The sequence below is a fragment of the Quercus suber genome, unplaced genomic scaffold, assembly GCF_002906115.3.
Source record: "Quercus suber isolate HL8 unplaced genomic scaffold, Cork oak 2.0 scaffold_10, whole genome shotgun sequence".
NCBI classification, from domain to species: domain Eukaryota; kingdom Viridiplantae; phylum Streptophyta; class Magnoliopsida; order Fagales; family Fagaceae; genus Quercus; species Quercus suber.
The window spans coordinates 1,462,465-1,480,592 of NW_027069476.1; the positions used below are offsets into that span (position 1 = coordinate 1,462,465).

At 35.5% G+C, this 18,128-nt stretch overlaps 1 protein-coding gene across 1 annotated transcript; it reads left to right on the forward strand.

Moving 5' to 3' along the window:
- Positions 1–1,671: 1,671 nt before the first annotated feature.
- Positions 1,672–16,780, forward strand: LOC112039543 (E3 ubiquitin-protein ligase KEG). The gene is made up of 16 exons (XM_024072421.2): positions 1,672–2,473; positions 3,881–4,249; positions 4,325–4,552; positions 5,109–5,234; positions 5,340–5,676; positions 5,768–5,925; positions 8,485–8,642; positions 9,333–9,454; positions 10,723–10,857; positions 12,065–12,189; positions 12,430–12,534; positions 12,655–12,888; positions 13,826–14,162; positions 14,286–14,474; positions 14,569–14,874; positions 14,990–16,780. Exons 1-16 carry the CDS (start codon positions 1,788–1,790, stop codon positions 16,226–16,228), a joined length of 4,854 nt encoding a protein of 1,617 aa, XP_023928189.2. The 5' UTR covers positions 1,672–1,787; the 3' UTR covers positions 16,229–16,780.
- The last annotated feature ends 1,348 nt before the right edge of the window (positions 16,781–18,128 follow it).

Sequence of the window (18,128 nt, forward strand, 5' to 3'; positions counted from 1 at the left end):
CTCAGGTTGGAGGACTTGATTGTCTTCACACAACTCTTCCTAAACCTCATTATTTATCTATACTACTATTTAAGGAACTTCTCTTATTTGAAATCCTCATTTTTTGGGTTAAAAAATGTTCATATACCTTTATGTTTAAATAGAGACAAAACTAAATGACAATCCAGTAAAAAACTAAAAATACAACTCTAACTCACAGTAAAATATTGCCTAAAGAATATAGTCACTCTCCTTTTGACTATACAATTGCTTTATTCGCTTATAAATTAGATTGTCAAAATAAAAATTATATATATAAAATAAAAACACAAGGTTTTTTTTTTGCTACACTCTAGTTGTAATAGTAGTTCTAAATACGCAATATTAATGAGAAAACATAGAAACTTCAAATTAGAATGAATGAAAAATTATGAAACTAAAAAAAAAAAAAAAAACTAATCGCACGACACTTTCACACATGTGACAAGGCTAATATGTATAATATATGTCACCCTTGATTGATTTTTTTTTTTTTTTGGGTAAAAAGAAGGATTTGATTTTATACTTGGCCATTTGCTATATGTCTCTTTCTCTTGTTTTTTGGACAAAAAATATTTTAATTATATCTCTAAAAAGATTTTACAGACAAAAGGAGACCATGGACTGAGTCATACACATACCCCTTGCGCTATTGTCATGAAAGGTACGATAAGATATGCCTTCCCAGGTTGAATGAGTCGAACCAATTGTTATTCTTCCTCCTCGACCACGACCTGCAGGCACCAGGGTGTAAGAAACTCAAAATTGTGGTGATCACTTTGTGGACTTATTACACGCTTTTGAAAACGAGTCATCAAATATAAATAAATAATATTGCGTGTTTTTAATACAAAAAATTTTAAAATTATATGAACCAGAATTTTGTTATTTATTATTTAGATTTTATTTTGAAGACACATACAAACTTACAAAGCTTATATTACATTACAGTGATTCATAAGTAAATTATGTGATTAAGTAGATTCCGATCTTCTATTATTATTATTATTTTTAAAGATAAAATTTAATTACAAAATTAGTTGTAACTTTATACTACAACCTTACTCAATATTTTTTTATAAAAAATAAATTTTGACAAATTTACTATTTGATTACATTTTATTATTATATTATCCATATTTGAAATTTTTTTTAAAAATTAAAAATCAATTTATTATATTATCCATATTTGAAAATTTTTTTAAAAATTAAAAATCAATAGTTATGTTCTTAATAAATTATTTAAATTGTAAAATTTTTAGTTTAAAATTAAATATAAAATACAATCTTAAATTATATAGTAAATAATATCTTATTGATACAAAATTTAGCAAATATATTAACAGCATAAATAAAGTACAATCTAACAATTAAATTGTCAAAATATATAATAATATTAATAATATTAAATAAAATAATAATCATAGGTTACAATCAATTTGTTAATTTTTTTTTTTACCCAAAAAAAAGTTAATTTTAGAAAATAATAATATCGCATAATTTCTACGATGTTAATGACATTAAAAAAAACCAAAAATAGAAAGTGGGTCCCATTTTCTCTTTTATTTTGCTGTTGTGGCAAACACACGGTTCAAGCCCACCTACCGAAAGCGTAGATTTTTCGAACCGTATATAAACGGAAAAAGTCCACTTCTACCATCGGCCTTTTTTCACTTCTTCTTTCATCTTCTTCTTCTTCTTCCTCATTTCACTACAATTTTCAAGTTTCTGGTTTTTATCTATCTATCTTTCAAAATTCCAAATTCATAATGGCTAAGAAATCGAAGACGAAAATTAGAATCCCGAGCTGCACTATATGCCAGACTCAGTACAACGACGACTCGCACGCGCCTCTCTTGCTCCAATGCGGCCATTGCTTCTGCAAGCACTGCCTCTCCCACATGTTCACCGCATCGGCGCCGCCGCGGCCGACTCTCTCTTGCCCTAAGTGCCGCCACCTCTCCACTCTCGGTAACTCCGTCCTCTCTCTCCCCAAAAACTACTCCCTCCTCCCCATACTATCTTCCGATGATGACGACGACGACGACAGCGGCGATGAATCGGACTCGGAATCGGTGTCGGTGTCGCCGTCGAGGTGCCGAGGCGGCGGAGGGACGGGAGTGGTGAGGAGTTTGTGTTCGGATCACGAGATGAGGTTGGTGAAGGGGATTGGGGAGGAGAGGTGGTTAGGGGAGCTGAGGAAGGTGAGCAAGCGGTGTAGGCATAAGGTGCTGGTGAAGAGAGTGGAGGTTGGCGACGTGGCGGACTGTGATTGGGTGGAAGGTGAGCTCGAGAAGCTTCGATTGGCTTCGGTGTGGTGCAGAAACGTGTGCGCTTTTCATGGAGTGGTGAGAGAGAAAGATCATCTCTGCCTTGTTATGGAGAGATGTTACGGTTCGGTTCAATCGGAGATGCGACGGAGTGGTGGCCGCCTTACTCTTCAGCAAATCCTCAAGTAATTGATCTCAGTTTCGTTGCTTTGATCTTATTTTGTGTATTGTTGAGCTTAGTTTATGTGTTTGAAGCCTTTGGATTTGATCTGAAAAAAATATATATATTGAATTTTGGTATGTAGCTTATGCATAGCTATTCTTGAAAGTTACTTGTGAATTAGGTTATTTACAAAAGCTCTCCCTTACATGCTTGCTTGGATAAAAGTTAGTGAGGATTGTTTTAGTTGTGTTCTAAATGCAATTTCAGTTGGATCACCATTTCGTAATGGCTTAAGTTTTTGGGCCAACTAATAATTTATCAGTCTGGAACAAAAATTTCAGCTTTGATATTTTTCCAGAAATTGCTTGTGTCACTGTGTCGCACCCGTAATTGTATCAGCGTCCGTGCTTCCTAGGTTACAGTGCACTGACGTAAAATCTATTAGAATTTCTTTACCATAGATGGCATCCCAAATCGCTTTTTTCAATAGGAACACAACACTTTTTAGGGAGTATGAATGCCTTGCACTAATCAATGACAAAACAGTAGGGGTGGGGATATGCTTGGATCCAATTATTGGGGCACCATCCACCTTCCATACTGAGGGAGTAAGGAAATTCCATTTGCCCTAGTGTGGGGAGATATGGATAGTTCCAAGGTTAATACTACTATAGTTGGGGTTCTAAATTAAATTTTTTTAATTTAGGACCTATAAATGGCTCTAGCTTTTGAAATTTGTATTAGTCTGGGACCCTGGTATTAACAAAATTGGTAATATATGATAAAAAAAACCTGTATAAAAAGAAATATGCTTCACTCAAAACTAGGCAGTTTTATCATGAACAATTTAATTTGCACTAATACCTGTTTGACTCCGGACTGTTCTTGAACTTGTAAATTTGGGAGCTGAAGAGTTTTACCAATGAGAAGATAGAAGAATAAAGAATTAACATGAATTTCTTTGAATATAGTTACTTTAAAAATTGACGCCATTTGTTTAAGGTGCCTTTTGCTTTGTATAAAATTTATATATTAGATTGAAGGAGGATATGTTTTAGCCGAAAATTTTTTATGAAGCTCTTGAGAGATTTGTTTTGTTGGGTGAGGTTATGACAGAAATTTTACATAATGCTTTTGTGTGAATATTACATTGAATTTCTAGTTTTTGCTAATGGCTGGCTGGTGAATTATTGCCTTTTCTTTTATTTTATTCTGGAATCTTTTACAATTATAAATTACTGTACTGTTTTTTGTCATTCCCATTTTATAATTGTTTGGAAAATATTTTATTGAATTCCTGCTTCAAATTTACAAAAGTCATTTCTCATAATTACAGATATTTATTTATCCTTTCAGTTCATCCAGGATTACACTAAATTACTGGTTACTATTTGTTATCATTGTTTTTCTTTGAATTTCTTGGATGCAGATACGGGGCAGACATTGCACGTGGTGTGGCTGAACTCCATGCAGCAGGTGTTGTTTGCATGAACCTAAAGCCATCCAATTTTCTTCTAGATGCAAGTGGCCGTGCTGTGGTTTCTGATTATGGGCTTCCAATAATTTTGAAGAAACCTTCTTGCCGAAAAGCTCGACCTGGTCCAGAGGTTGAGTTCTCAAAAATGCATTGGTGTATTGATTGTACATTATTGAGTCCACATTACACAGCTCCAGAGGTGTGGGAGCCTTTAAAGAAGTCACTGCACTTATTCAGGGATGATGTGAGTCATATATCTGCAGAATCAGATGCCTGGAGTTTTGGTTGTGCCCTGGTTGAGATGTGCACTGGTTCCATTCCGTATGTGTTTTTATAATTTCCTGTAACTTATGAGACATAAGAATTCTCTTTACTTACCTAAGATGATATGTGCAGGTGGGATGGTTTAAGTGCTGAAGAAATTTATCGTGCTGTTGTCAAGGAAGGCAAGCCACCTCCACAATACTCAAGTGTTGTAGGTGTAGGGATTCCTAGAGATTTGTGGAAAATGATTGGTGAGTGTTTACACTTCAAGGCATCAAAAAGACCAACATTTCATGCAATGCTTGCTATATTTCTTCGGCATCTGCAACGAATACCTCACTGTCCTGCAAATCAGAATAAGTAAGCAATTTCACTGTCCTGCATTGTTATTGATGCTTCAAGGTTTATCCATTGGAATTCTTTATGTATGAAAAAAGAATAAAAAAAAAAGAAGAAGAAAAGAATATGGTAAATTCTAATGAGTAGTTGAAGTTGCTGAAGCATAAGCCAGGGCAACAATGATCCCATTGAGTAACATGTCATGAAATTACCAACAGTCTTGTGCTACCATTGGTGATTGAGTCCATTAAAAACACTATATGAATCATAATGAGTATAAAACATCAAATCTAGATAGGACCGTGAAAGATGCATCAATGATCGAAGATCAAAATGCAAGGGCTTCATGTGAAAGTTATGTTATTTGTCTATTTTGACATAACTATCTCACTTTAAGTTTTCTGAAGATATGCTGCAAAGATGGAAAATGCGTGTGTTTTTGTTTGCCTGGATTTTATGAATTATGTACCCTAGGTGTGAGAGCATGTGTGTTTATGTTTTACCTTGAGTCTAAAGAATGTGTACTCTGGCTATATGAAACCTGTTTTTATTGTTTTTTTCTTTTTGTGGTATCCAGCGAACCAGCTAATAGTCCTGGAATAGATATGTTGGAACTGTCCCCTACATCTGTTTTGGACATTTCCAGTGTTAAAAGCAACCATCTGCATCAACTTGTATCTGAAGGGAATCTGGATGGTGTTAGGTTAGTCAATTTTGATACAGCTCCTTTACTGTAGTCTATATGTATGTACTCAAGAATCATTGTCATTGTTCAGAACCTCCAATGTCTTCTTCTCTGCATATGTAGGGATCTGCTTGCTAAGTCTGCATCAGGGAATAATAGTAGTTCAATCATTTCTTTGCTGGAAGCACATAATTCTGATGGTCAAACTGCTCTGCACTTGGCTTGTAGACGGGGTTGCCCTCAGATTGTTGATGCTATTTTGGAGTATGGAAATGTGGATGTGGATGTCCCTGATGAAAATGGGAATCCTCCAATAGTGTTTGCTTTAGCAGTTGGGTCCTCAGAATGTGTACGCGCTCTCATCAGAAAATCAGCTAATGCCATATCTAGGTCAATGGAAGGCCTTGGTCGATCTGTTGCTCATGTTTGTGCATATTATGGGCAACCGGATTGTATGCGTGTAAGTTTTCACTTAGCCAGAAATGGTTTAAGAGTACTTACTCCCTTTATGTTGCTTCTATATTTTCTCAAATGTTCCATGACAATCACAGGAATTACTATTGGCGGGAGCTGATCCCAATGCAGTGGATGATGATGGTGAAACTGTACTGCATATTGCCGTCTCCAAAAAATTTACAGACTGTGCTATTGTAATACTAGAAAATGGGGGCTGCAAATCAATGGGTGCTCTGAATTCAAAAGGATTAACGTAAGAATCAAAGCTGTGAAACTTGCTATATGCCTTTACGAATATAATAACAAAATGGTGATGTATGATATCCTATCTTAAGTAGGAACACTTTGTCAAGATTCTAAATGATTATGCATGCATAAAATTTCAATATTATAATGCTAATAGAATAGTAAAATACTTGCAAATCTAGAACACAATATCTATTTCTTCTTAATTGTCAATTTTATAAGAAAAACAAAGAGTATCCCCTTTCACTATCATTGTAAGTTGTCCCCATGTTAATGGTTTGAATCTCCTTTTGCACTTTATTTTATTTTATAACATATATTTTTTAATTTTAATAAATAGAAAATCAGCTACACTTTTTCATCATGTTGCTAATAGCTTTATAAGTAATGATTTTATTGGTATTTGTGATTTACCATTTAGTTCTTTATTTGTTTTGATAGGTAATCAAAGAACTGATATTAAAGAGAAAAAATGAAAAGTACAAGTTGTTCATGATGATGAACAACAAGAAACAGAAGAAACAAAGAGCAAAACAAAAGATAAGGAAATTAGAAAGATAATCTAAGGGAAAATATAAACTCTGAAAGAGACGAAGAATCAGTAAAGCCCCAACAACGAGCCCACTCAAAAAGACTGCGTTGGCATAAAACCTTTAACTCATCCAACGTCTTCAGTTCTTTATAAAGATTGATTTGTAATTTTACCTAGTTAAGATTATTTTTGGAGCGCGCACGCGGGGGGGGGGGGGGGTGGGGTGGGTTGGGGACTTCATCTTTATACAGCACTTGATGGTGTTCAAGAAAATCCAGAATATTGATAAAATTTCTAAAACTATCAATTGTCATATCATCTCATTTCCCAACCATGTTGGAAGATACCAATTTTCCTTTATTTTATACACCGGAATTCACAAGAATTTTCTCATCTAAACGATTTGTTAGAATCAGAGCTGAAACTGAACTTGATAGATAAAAAGTGGTTGAGCAAGCAGGGAAACAGTGGACCACTTCTCCATTGTGATGTTGTGTATGCTTTGTGGAGTGAAGTCTTTCAGATGTTTGGGGTTCAATGAGTGATGCCTTTAACAGTAATATACCTTCTATTTGGTTGGAGGAATCGACTTGGAAAACATTCGTCAGACATTTGAAATATGAAGACGTCATGTTTGATGTGGTTAGCGTGGAAGGAACAAAATTCTCTCACATTTGAAGACTCTGAGTGATCCATTGAGTAATTGAAATCTTCATTCATAATTAGCCTATTAAGTGGGCTTGGGCTTGGTGTTTTGCACATTATACTTCCATTTTTGAGCTCTTAGGTTTTTTGTTTGATTATTTTTATTAGATTCTTTGTGTTCATCATTGTGAACATGAAGTAATCCTCTTTTCCCAATTCTTTTGTAGGTAAGAAGAATTATATTAATAGAAATCTACTTCATTAGGAAAATGAAGTAGGCAGAGAATATATGTACAACAGAAAATAAAAACTATGTAGAAGAACCCTCCTTTTCCAATAAAACTTCAATCTTACTTATTAAAAAGGGGGGGGGGGGGGTTGAGGTTTTCTGTTCATGTTTATCTAATGGAAAAGGCAATACTCACATTTTTAGATGTAGAAAATCTTGAGGTTTTGAAATCCCTGACAAGGTCTGGTATTTTTTTTGTGGTCTGCAAGTTGGGGAAAGTTCTTACTGTAGACAACTTAGTGATGAGGGGCATGGTGCTGGCAAATTGGTGTGTCATGTGTAAGAACAGTGAGGAAACTGATTTGCCACTTCATTGTCCTATGGAATTATGGACCTTAATATTCCTAGTCTTTGGAGTGAATTGGATAATGCCTAAGGTGGTGAAAGATCTGCTTCAAGGTTGGGAACATAGTCCAAAAACTTTTAGAAATAAAGTATGGAATGTGTTTCATTGTTGCTTAATGTGGCATATTTGGAGGGAGATGAATAGGAGGTCATTTGAAGATCAAGGAGCATCTGTGTAGGGGTTTAAATCTCAACTCATAAAAATCATTATTCTATTGATTGCCACTGGATCCGAGTAGACCGCCTATGTTAAATGATTTTATTGATTATCTTTTTAGATGATTTCCATAAGGAATCTTTGGGTAAAATACCTGTATACTTCTTAGATTCCTCTTTCCTTTGAAGGGAGATGAAAAGGAGGTCATTTGAAGATCAAGAAGCATCTGTACAGGGGTTTAAATCTCAACTCATAGAATCATTATTCTATTGATTGTCACTGGATCCGAGTAGACCGCCTATGTTAAATGATTTTATTGATTATCTTTTTAGATGATTTCCATAAGAAATCTTTGGGTAAAATACCTGTATACTTCTTAGATTCCTCTTTCCTTTTTATTTATTTATTTATTTTTTTTACATTTGTTTCTTTAATAAAAGTTTATATTACCCATCAAAAAAACAACAACAATGCTAGCTCTAGGTATTTTAATAGAATAAATATTTTTGATTATAATGTTTTTTTTTTGTTTTTTTTTTTTCATTTTGTTGGTCTTTCCTACCATTAGATTTTGATATTTACCTTTTTTTTTTCCCAGTCCTCTACACTTGTGTATAGCAACTCTAAATGTGGCTGTAGTTAAGAGGTGGGCAGAAATCACATCACCCAGAGAGATTTCTGAAGCGATTGACATTCCAAGTCCAGCTGGGACTGCACTATGTCTGGCAGCTGCTCTAAAGAAAGATCGCGAGACAGGTAAAAGTGATTTGACACGGTTTGCTGTTTTTGAACACTCTTAAATTCTTGTGTTGTTAAGCTTTCTATCAAGTTCTATTTGGAGCCTTCTTCTTTCCTCTTAAGTTCTGCAAATTACTTAAAATGTTTTTTTTTTTTTTTTAATTTTTTTTATTTACAGAGGTTTCTTTGCTGTCTTCAAATAAGCTCTCTTCTACATTGTTTTTGCTTATTGTAATAAGTCTTGAAGGAACAAGTAATGTGTTGTACCTGTGCTAATCTAATATGCAATGGGAGCTGTAGCTTGCCTTCCTTTTAGTGTTGGGGAAAACTTCTGATAAATTTCTTTTATGGTCTTCCCCACTTCCTCTCAGCCTCCAAGTAATAAAAGGACTGGAGCCACAGATGAAACCCAATGGATGAGTGCTACCCTGTTTTGAATCCTCAACTCCACTGAAACTGAGGTTTCTTGGAGCTTAGCCATTGGTGTTTGCAGCTTTTGATATGAAATAAAAAAAAGTTAATTTTACATGCTTCTTGTGATCTTTAGTTGAATTAAGCATCAGAATGAATATATTATATGAAGCTTTTTTCCATTTTCTTTCTACTAAGCAACTGCTATGTGCTGTGTATGAGATGAGGGTTATTTTCACTTACTCTGTGTATTTAATTTTGTATCACTTACGTGTCTATTGTTAATATTCTGTGTAGAGGGCAGAGAGCTGGTAAGGATACTGCTTGCAGCTGGAGCAAACCCAACTGCCCAAGACACACAACAGTATCGAACAGCTTTGCATACAGCTGCCATGGCCAATGATGTTGAGTTGGTTAAGGTGATTTGATGGGCTTCTTCACCATCTCTATATTTGTTTTAGTATATGTCATGGCGTAAGTTAATAAATGTACTTAAGGACAGTTCTGCCTTAAAGATAGCATAGGATTTCTTTTAGCTAAGTGGAGCTTTCCTGGATCATTCGTGAATCTTGAAATAAGGCTGACAAGATACATGATGCAAAAACTTATGGAAGCTTAATTTACTGGACAAATAACTGTTTGGCAGGAAAAGAGTGTAACATAACTTTTGGTTGCTGGACTTTTCCCTAGCATAGGAATTTGAGGGAAATTAGGGTTGTTTGGGTTAGGGTTTTGAGGTAGAACAGGCTGGATTAAGGTTTAATCATGGAATAATAAGATGTATATGTTTTTTGGAGTCCAAAACAGAGAAAGAAAAAAAAAAAAAAAATCTGGTTCGTAGCTATTAATTGTGACTTGGGAATAACAATAGACTTTTTTTGAGGGATTGAGGTGAATAATAGATGGGTTGTGTCACTACTTTATTCTGAGGATTTCAGGATTCTGTTGGTGATAAATTAGGGTTGGGCTTTATCACTTGAAGGCTGGATGAATTGCTGGAAATTAGAGAGACAAGAAGAAAAATATAATTCTAGGCATCACACCTAGGGTTTCCTTGGTATTATACCTCAGTGGAAACCAAAAAAAAAAAAAAACCCTTGAATTTGAAACTTCATAGTTTCTGATATTTTAGTAAAATGTGTCCATGGAATTAAATTCATTACATCCATATAAATAAACACCTCATACCTAACTCTAATTTAAGAAACCCATAATATGACCAATGGATTAAAACTAAAGCTGATTCTAGAAATCTAAAGTGACACCAGTCGTGTGAGTTTAAGGCCCACTAGGTGAGTGTATAACTAACCAATGAAAAAATAAATACACTTGACCCATGTTGGACTTGTAGTCTTGAACTCTATGGGCTTTGACTTCTTAGTCCATACTAGGTATTATTAGAATAACATAAATAATGTTGAACCTTAACAAACAACACCACCCCCCCCCCCCCCCCCCCCCCCCAAAAAAAAAAAACCCTTTTTCTCCTCAACACACTCACAAAAACCCAATGGAGCTAGCCCATGCTAGAAAGCTGAAAATTATAGAAATAGCCCTAACACTTAAATTAAAATGAAAGCAGTTCATGGCTTCTTTCTTCAAATTGCTTGTAAAGTTTCAGCATAACGTGTTTTGTGGTACTCGATTTGTAAACTTTTCTCAAAGTGGTTGCTTTGGTTTTGTGTAGATTATTCTTGACGCTGGAGTTGATGTGAACATCAGGAACGTGCACAATACGATACCCCTTCATTTGGCACTGGCAAAAGGTGCAAAACCATGTGTCAAATTACTCTTGTCAGCTGGTGCAAATTTTAATTTGCAGGTTGGTCCTCATATTTCTAAATGTTATGTTTCCATTATTATTATCATTATTATTATTTTTTGATAAGTATGTTTCCATTAATTATGCAATTTAGCAAAAACTTAATCTTTGTTGCTTGTAATGTTTTTCTAGAAAAGATGGTAAAGATGCTCGCATTCCCTTTGTACGTAGTCAGTGTTTAACCAAATTATTGGATGAATATCTAAATGTGTCTAAAATGCTCACATCCCCTGCATTCTTATTGGATATGCCTTAGAAAATGTATAAAATAGGACTAATTATAGCAAAATATAAATGTTGTTTATTTTTAACAAAATAAATTTAATTCTTGATTCTCTTTACAATTCATGAGAATTATGTAATAAATGTGAAGAATGACTATGCTTGTCGCATGTAACATAAATCTCTCTCTCTCTCTCTCTCTCTCTCTCTCTCTCTCTCTAGATAGCAATTTCAGCCCTTCTTTTTCAAAATAGCTGTTACGGTAATCTTACTAGTGTCCTGCTGAGGACAATGTACTCAGCTATAGTAAGCTAGTTCCTTGCAAATATAGTATCACTTACATAGCATAAAAGAAGAATCAACCAGCAGTGTTGAACATTTCAGCCTAAGAAAAAAAATAAAAGCAAAAACAAAAAGGGGACTCACCATCTAGCGAGTCCCATTTGGTGTGTAACATAAAATTCTTGCTTTAATTATGTTAGTGATTCACTTCAGTTGAATTATTTCACAATGTAGAATCATTTAAGGATGTTAAACAAAGGTGACCGCAAATTATTGGTCAGATATTAACTGTCTTATGATCAGTTGTGATTACCTGGCAGAAGGCTGAATTATGCAACAATAGCTTTTATAAAATCTTGGGATTCTTATTTCCAAAATTTCATAGTTTCAGCTAAACTTGATTCCCTTTTTTCCTTTAAAAAAATGATGAAATCTTAAATAAAAGACCTTGCGCGGTTTCAGCAAAATCTTATATGTCAAATGTATACTTTTATCCTTGCATGAGAGCTTGAATTTCTTTTCTTCTATAGTATGCATTTCATATGGCTTGTTTATAAACTTCCACTTTGTTTTTTCTTTTTGAATTATCCTTTGTTCATTTCCCATGTACTAGATTTTATGCCTCGTCGCACTTTTAAATGAATTCTTTTCTTTATTTAAAAAATGGATGAACTGATTTTTTTTTTTTGGCAACGATGATTAGGATGACGATGGTGACAATGCTTTTCATATAGCTGCTGATGCAGCAAAGTTGATACGTGAATGTCTTGAGTGCATTGTAGTTATGTTGCAGTATCCAGGTGCTGCCATTGAAGTAAGGAACCACAGGCAAGTATTAAATAATTAGAGGTGTTTGATTCAGTTTTCTTCTCAAAGCAATGCTCAAGATTCTTGCAGTCAAAAAATGAAATTAAAAGGAAAAAAAAAAAAAACCAAATAGTGATTATCAAGATTCTTGGCATGCATGTAATTTCAAGTAAATCGTATATAGTTGAAGCATTGTTACCAAATGTGATGTTGAGTTGTGCTAAATAACTGTTAAATTATTATGTTTCTGATTGGTTACAGTGGTAAGACATTGCATGATCTATTGGAAGCCCTACCACGAGAATGGATTTCTGAAGATCTTATGGAAGCACTTATGAATAAGGGACTTCATCTGTCTCCAACAATGTGAGTACAGTATTAATTTGAAAATTGATGGATGATGCTTGATATACTAGTATCATTGTTAAGCTCCTTAGAGCATGTTCAATTTAGGGACTTATCTTGTATTTTGGTTTATATTTTTAGATTTCAAGTGGGGGAATGGGTGAAATTTAAAAGAAGCGTGGAAACCCCTGCACATGGTTGGCAAGGTGCAAGGCATGGGAGTGTTGGCTTTGTACAGTATGTCCAAAACAGTGACAGCCTTGATGTATCATTTTGCACTGGATTAGCTCATGTCTTAGCAAATGAAGTTATAAAAGTTCTCTCTTTGGAAAGGGGACAGCTTGTGCGACTCAAAGCTGACATTGAAAAGCCAAGGTTTGATACATTACTTTAACTAGCATAAAATTTTAAGCTTGATGCTTCATGGTTGGTCATTCTTTTCCTGGTACAGTCATTGTTGAAATTTGCAAATAATTTTTTGTCATGAGAAAACTGTAATTAATAGGAATTACAGGCTACAAATACAGTAAGGCATCATCCACCATCTTGCCCAATAATTTAATGTGGATTATTTTTACATCTTTTATCTTTCTTAAACAAAATTGAGCAATGGAGGACCATGGCTTTAACCATTAAAAATTACATTATAAAAAGCATCCCAAAGCTAATTCTAATATCCAAGTATTAATTTGACACATGTCAGATGATGCCAAGGCTTCTTGGGAGCTCAAATAGAATTTCTAGCAAATCGTGTGTTGTCATGTCTTTTCTTTTAGAGTTTAGCATCAATTAGTTTCTGGTCAGATTTCTTTGGCTTTATTTATTTATTTAAGTATTGTGGGAATTTTTCCTTGTTTCCGGACATGAGCTGTTCTGTGGTTCATTCGGTCTTATTTTGGGTTTTATTTGAGTTTAGTTATTTAGTTTGTGCTTAGTGGTATAAGCTCAAGGAGTCCCAGTTTTATTAGGTTTTCAAAATGTCCAAGTTCTACTAGGATCAGGTGTCTTGAGTTATTTTGATATTATGTTTAAGAAGAGTTCGGCTACTATTGCTATTACATATTATGTGATGCAACCCTTTCCAAGGAGTGATGCCAAGGAATCCTAGCTGTGATGCTTAAGTAATGATTTTACTAAGAGATAGCATTGTAGTCATGAAGCTGGCAGAGGCAGAATTCCATATATGCATTTACCTCTTATAAAGATCAGCTATGTTTTTAGCTTTAAAACCTTATTGTAGTAGAAAAATGTCTGACATCATGTGCACTTTTAACTATTACAAAGTTTAAAGAATATACTTTCATGTTGTCAGGTATGAGTTGCGCGGACAATCATGTGACAGCATTGGAACTGTCCTGTGTGTTGATGATGATGATGGAATTATACGTATTGGATTTACTGGTGCATCTAGGGGATGGCAAGCTGATCCAGCAGATTTTGAAAGGGTTGAAGAGTTCAAGGTTGGTGACTGGGTTCGTGTTCGTCACAATCTTCCCTTCGCAAAGCATGGTTTTGGAGCTGTGACCCCAGGCAGTGTTGGGGTAGTGTATGGTATTAGACCTGATAGTAGTCTTCTGATAGAATTTAGCTACTTAGCAAGCCCATGGCTTTGTGAACCAGAGGAAGTGGAGTCATTCAGCCCATTTAGGGTAAGGAAATTATTATTTTTCTTTATATAGAAGTTGATTTTTACACCTCCTCCACCACCCTGGCTGCATGCATGGGGAAAAACCTTGCTTTTCTTAGAATTAATATGTTTTGTACTAATACAGATTGGCGACCAAGTATGTGTCAAGAGATCTGTTGCAGAGCCCAGATTTCCTTGGGATGGTGAGACACATCATAGTGTTGGAAAAATAAGTGACATAGAGAGTAATGGTCTCCTGATAATTGAAATACCAAATCGGCACATACCATGGAAAGCTGATCCATCAGACATGGAAAAGGTGGAGGATTTCAAGGTAATATCCATTACTTAGCCCCAACTTGTACACTCAAGCTCTCACGGAAATGTCTGTGGTGAGTGATTTTTTTTCCCTGTTCCAAAATGAGCAGGTTGGTGATTGGGTTAGAGTCAAAGCTTCAGTACCTTCTCCAAAATATGGGTGGGAAGATGTCAACAGGACAAGTATAGGAATAATTCGTAGCTTGGAGGAGGATGGTGATATGGGAATTGCATTTTGTTTCAGAAGCAAAATTTTCTCATGCTCTGTGACAGACATGGAGAAGGTGTCACCTTTTGAAGTGGAGCAAGAGATTCGAGTGATGCCATCTATCACAGAGCCATTACTTGGATGGTCAAATGAAACGCCATCTACCTCAGGGAAAATTGCAAGGATTGACATGGATGGGACCCTTAATGTGAGTATGCTTATTGTTCTTATAATTTTATTGTTATTAATTTTTGGTGCAGGGTTTGCTGGTATTGAGTTGTTGACTCTTAAATTCTTGGTATTGGTTTGGAATATCTTTCTAGGTAAGAGTGGCTGGCAGAGTGAGCTTGTGGAAAGTTTCTCCGAGTGATGCAGAAAGGTTATCAGGATTGGCAGTTGGTGACTGGGTTCGGATGAAGCAATGTATGGGAACACGACCAAATTATGAATGGAATAGTGTTGGGAGAGACAGTGTAGCAGTAGTGCACAACATACAGGATTACTCTTATTTAGAGCTGGTTTCTTGTTTTCGTACCGGTAGGTTCATTGCTCACTGCACTGAAGTTGAAAAGGTTTCACCCATTAAAATTGGGCAGCACGTTAGGTTCCGTACTGGATTGAAAGAACCAAGATGGGGGTGGAGAGAAGCTTGCCCCAATTCAAGAGGTGTTGTAACCGCTGTAAATGCTGATGGAGAAATAAGAGTTTCATTCTTCAATTTGTCAGGTTTGTGGAGAGGAGATCCTGCAGATTTTGAGGTAGAGGAGATGTTTGAGGTTGGAGAATGGGTAAAACTTAAAAATGATGCTAGCAAATGGAAATCTCTGCAACCTGGAAGCATTGGTGTTGTACAAGGACTAGGGTATAAAAAAGATGTATGGGATGGCACTGTCCTTGTTGGGTTCTGTGGGGAATCAGAATTATGGGCAGGGCAGACTGCCAAGCTAGAAAGAGTGGATAGGTTTAAAACTGGGCAACGGGTGAGAGTGAAGACCAATGTAAAAAATCCACGATTTGGGTGGTCAGGTCATACACATGCAAGCATCGTTTCCATAATAGCAGTTGATGCAGATGGAAAACTAAGAACACACACTCCTGCTGGCTCAAAGGCATGGATGCTCGACCCATCAGAAGTGGAACTGGTGGAGGAAGAGGTATTAAAAATTGGAGATTGGATAAGGGTCAAATCATCTGTGGCAACACCAGTTTACCACTGGGGAGAAGTGACTCACAAGAGTGTTGGGGTGGTTTTCCGCTTGGAGGAAGGAGAGCTGTGGGTCTCATTTTGCTTTATGGAGCGCCCTTGGATATGCAAGGAATGGGAGGTGGAGAAGGTGAGAGCATTTAAAGTGGGTGACACGGTCAAATTTAGAGAAGGATTAGTAGCCCCGAGATGGGGTTGGGGAATGGAGACACATGCTAGTAAGGGCAAGGTAGTTGGAGTGGATGCTAATGGGAAGCTAAGAATTCAGTTTAAATGGAGAGAAGGCCGGCCCTGGATTGGAGACCCGGCTGATATTGTTCTTGACAACAGCTCCAGTAGGGATACAATGGAAATGTAAACCCTTTGGTTGTACTAAATTAAAGGATGTTTTAGATGGAAGATACCGATCTGGCCTCATCAAGCTTACAGACCAGTGCAAAGATGGATTTTAAATTATGACAACACATTAGCAGAGAAGCTCATCCTGCCTAAATGATACATAAAAAAATAGAGGCCAGTGCATTTGCAGTTTGATTTAATTACATGATTGATGACCTTGAGCGTGTACAGCAGGGTGGTTCCTGTTTGGTGGGCTGAATACATTATTGTCTTAAATTAGGTTCTGTAGATTACCATGCTTGTAGGCGATCATTGTTATTTGTATTTGAAAAAAAATGGCACAACACGTAGTCAATTAGTTATGTAAATATACAACTCTCAGTTCAGAGAATTCTATATAGATGATGAGTATATTAGGGTGCTCATTTGTTGTGTTTAGCTTTTTGCAGTTCAGTGGCACGGTCTCCCTGCGGAGAGAACCTATGTATCCCCGGTGGGGAAAAAAATTTGTCTTTGTATCTCTGTATATATTTTCATGGTAAGCAAATTGCTGTCTTCATATCTTTTTATATATTTTCGTGGTTAGTAAATCTCAGTTTGAAATTCAGAAGATGGCTAAAACTAGAAGCCTAGAATAGTTATGGAGAAGAAATTGTATCTCGTGCTGCTTATATACTGTGTTTGAGGTGGGACTGATAAATTTTTAAGGATAACAAGGAGAATATGAGCATTCCTATTCAGCCAGTGTCATCAAAGCAACAAGTTACATGGATTTTATAAATTACTTGGATTGATACATACTCCTTCGGTTTAATTTATAATTTTTAAAGGGATATGAGTGATAACGTAGTGGTAATAAGTAATTACATCTTCTATGATAAAAACTAATAAGTGATAACATCTTTTGTGATGTTTCATATTTGTGATTCGAATTTTACCTCTCATTTCCTATTAATTATTTGATTTTTTCCCCTTTTAACTTACTTTACTTTTTTTAATTCATCGTGTATAAAGAATTCTTAATAGAACATATAATTATATGAGGAGGAAAGATCAAATAAGTGAATGGAGAAATTTGTGGTTATCCAATTTTTGATTTAGAAGACAATTAAGGATTTAAGGGATACTAAAAAATTTAAGGTATATTTGGAAATTTCTTTAAGAACATCATCAAAGATATAAATGCCTATAATCATGCTAGTAATTACTTTTTTTTTTTTTTTTTTTTTGGTAGTTGGAGTGGATGCTAATGGGAAGCTAAGAATTCAGTTTAAATGGAGAGAAGGCCGGCCCTGGATTGGAGACCCGGCTGATATTGTTCTTGACAACAGCTCCAGTAGGGATACAATGGAAATGTAAACCCTTTGGTTGTACTAAATTAAAGGATGTTTTAGATGGAAGATACCGATCTGGCCTCATCAAGCTTACAGACCAGTGCAAAGATGGATTTTAAATTATGACAACACATTAGCAGAGAAGCTCATCCTGCCTAAATGATACATAAAAAAATAGAGGCCAGTGCATTTGCAGTTTGATTTAATTACATGATTGATGACCTTGAGCGTGTACAGCAGGGTGGTTCCTGTTTGGTGGGCTGAATACATTATTGTCTTAAATTAGGTTCTGTAGATTACCATGCTTGTAGGCGATCATTGTTATTTGTATTTGAAAAAAAATGGCACAACACGTAGTCAATTAGTTATGTAAATATACAACTCTCAGTTCAGAGAATTCTATATAGATGATGAGTATATTAGGGTGCTCATTTGTTGTGTTTAGCTTTTTGCAGTTCAGTGGCACGGTCTCCCTGCGGAGAGAACCTATGTATCCCCGGTGGGGAAAAAAATTTGTCTTTGTATCTCTGTATATATTTTCATGGTAAGCAAATTGCTGTCTTCATATCTTTTTATATATTTTCG

Coding starts and splice junctions, on each gene's coding strand:
- LOC112039543 (XM_024072421.2), top strand. CDS start 1,788: ATGGCTAAGAAATCGAAGACGAAAATTAGAATCCCGAGCTGCACTATA. Junction 5,677..5,767: donor GGCAACCGGATTGTATGCGT/GTAAGTTTTCAC, acceptor TGACAATCACAG/GAATTACTATTGGCGGGAGC. Junction 12,190..12,429: donor ATTGAAGTAAGGAACCACAG/GCAAGTATTAAA, acceptor GATTGGTTACAG/TGGTAAGACATTGCATGATC.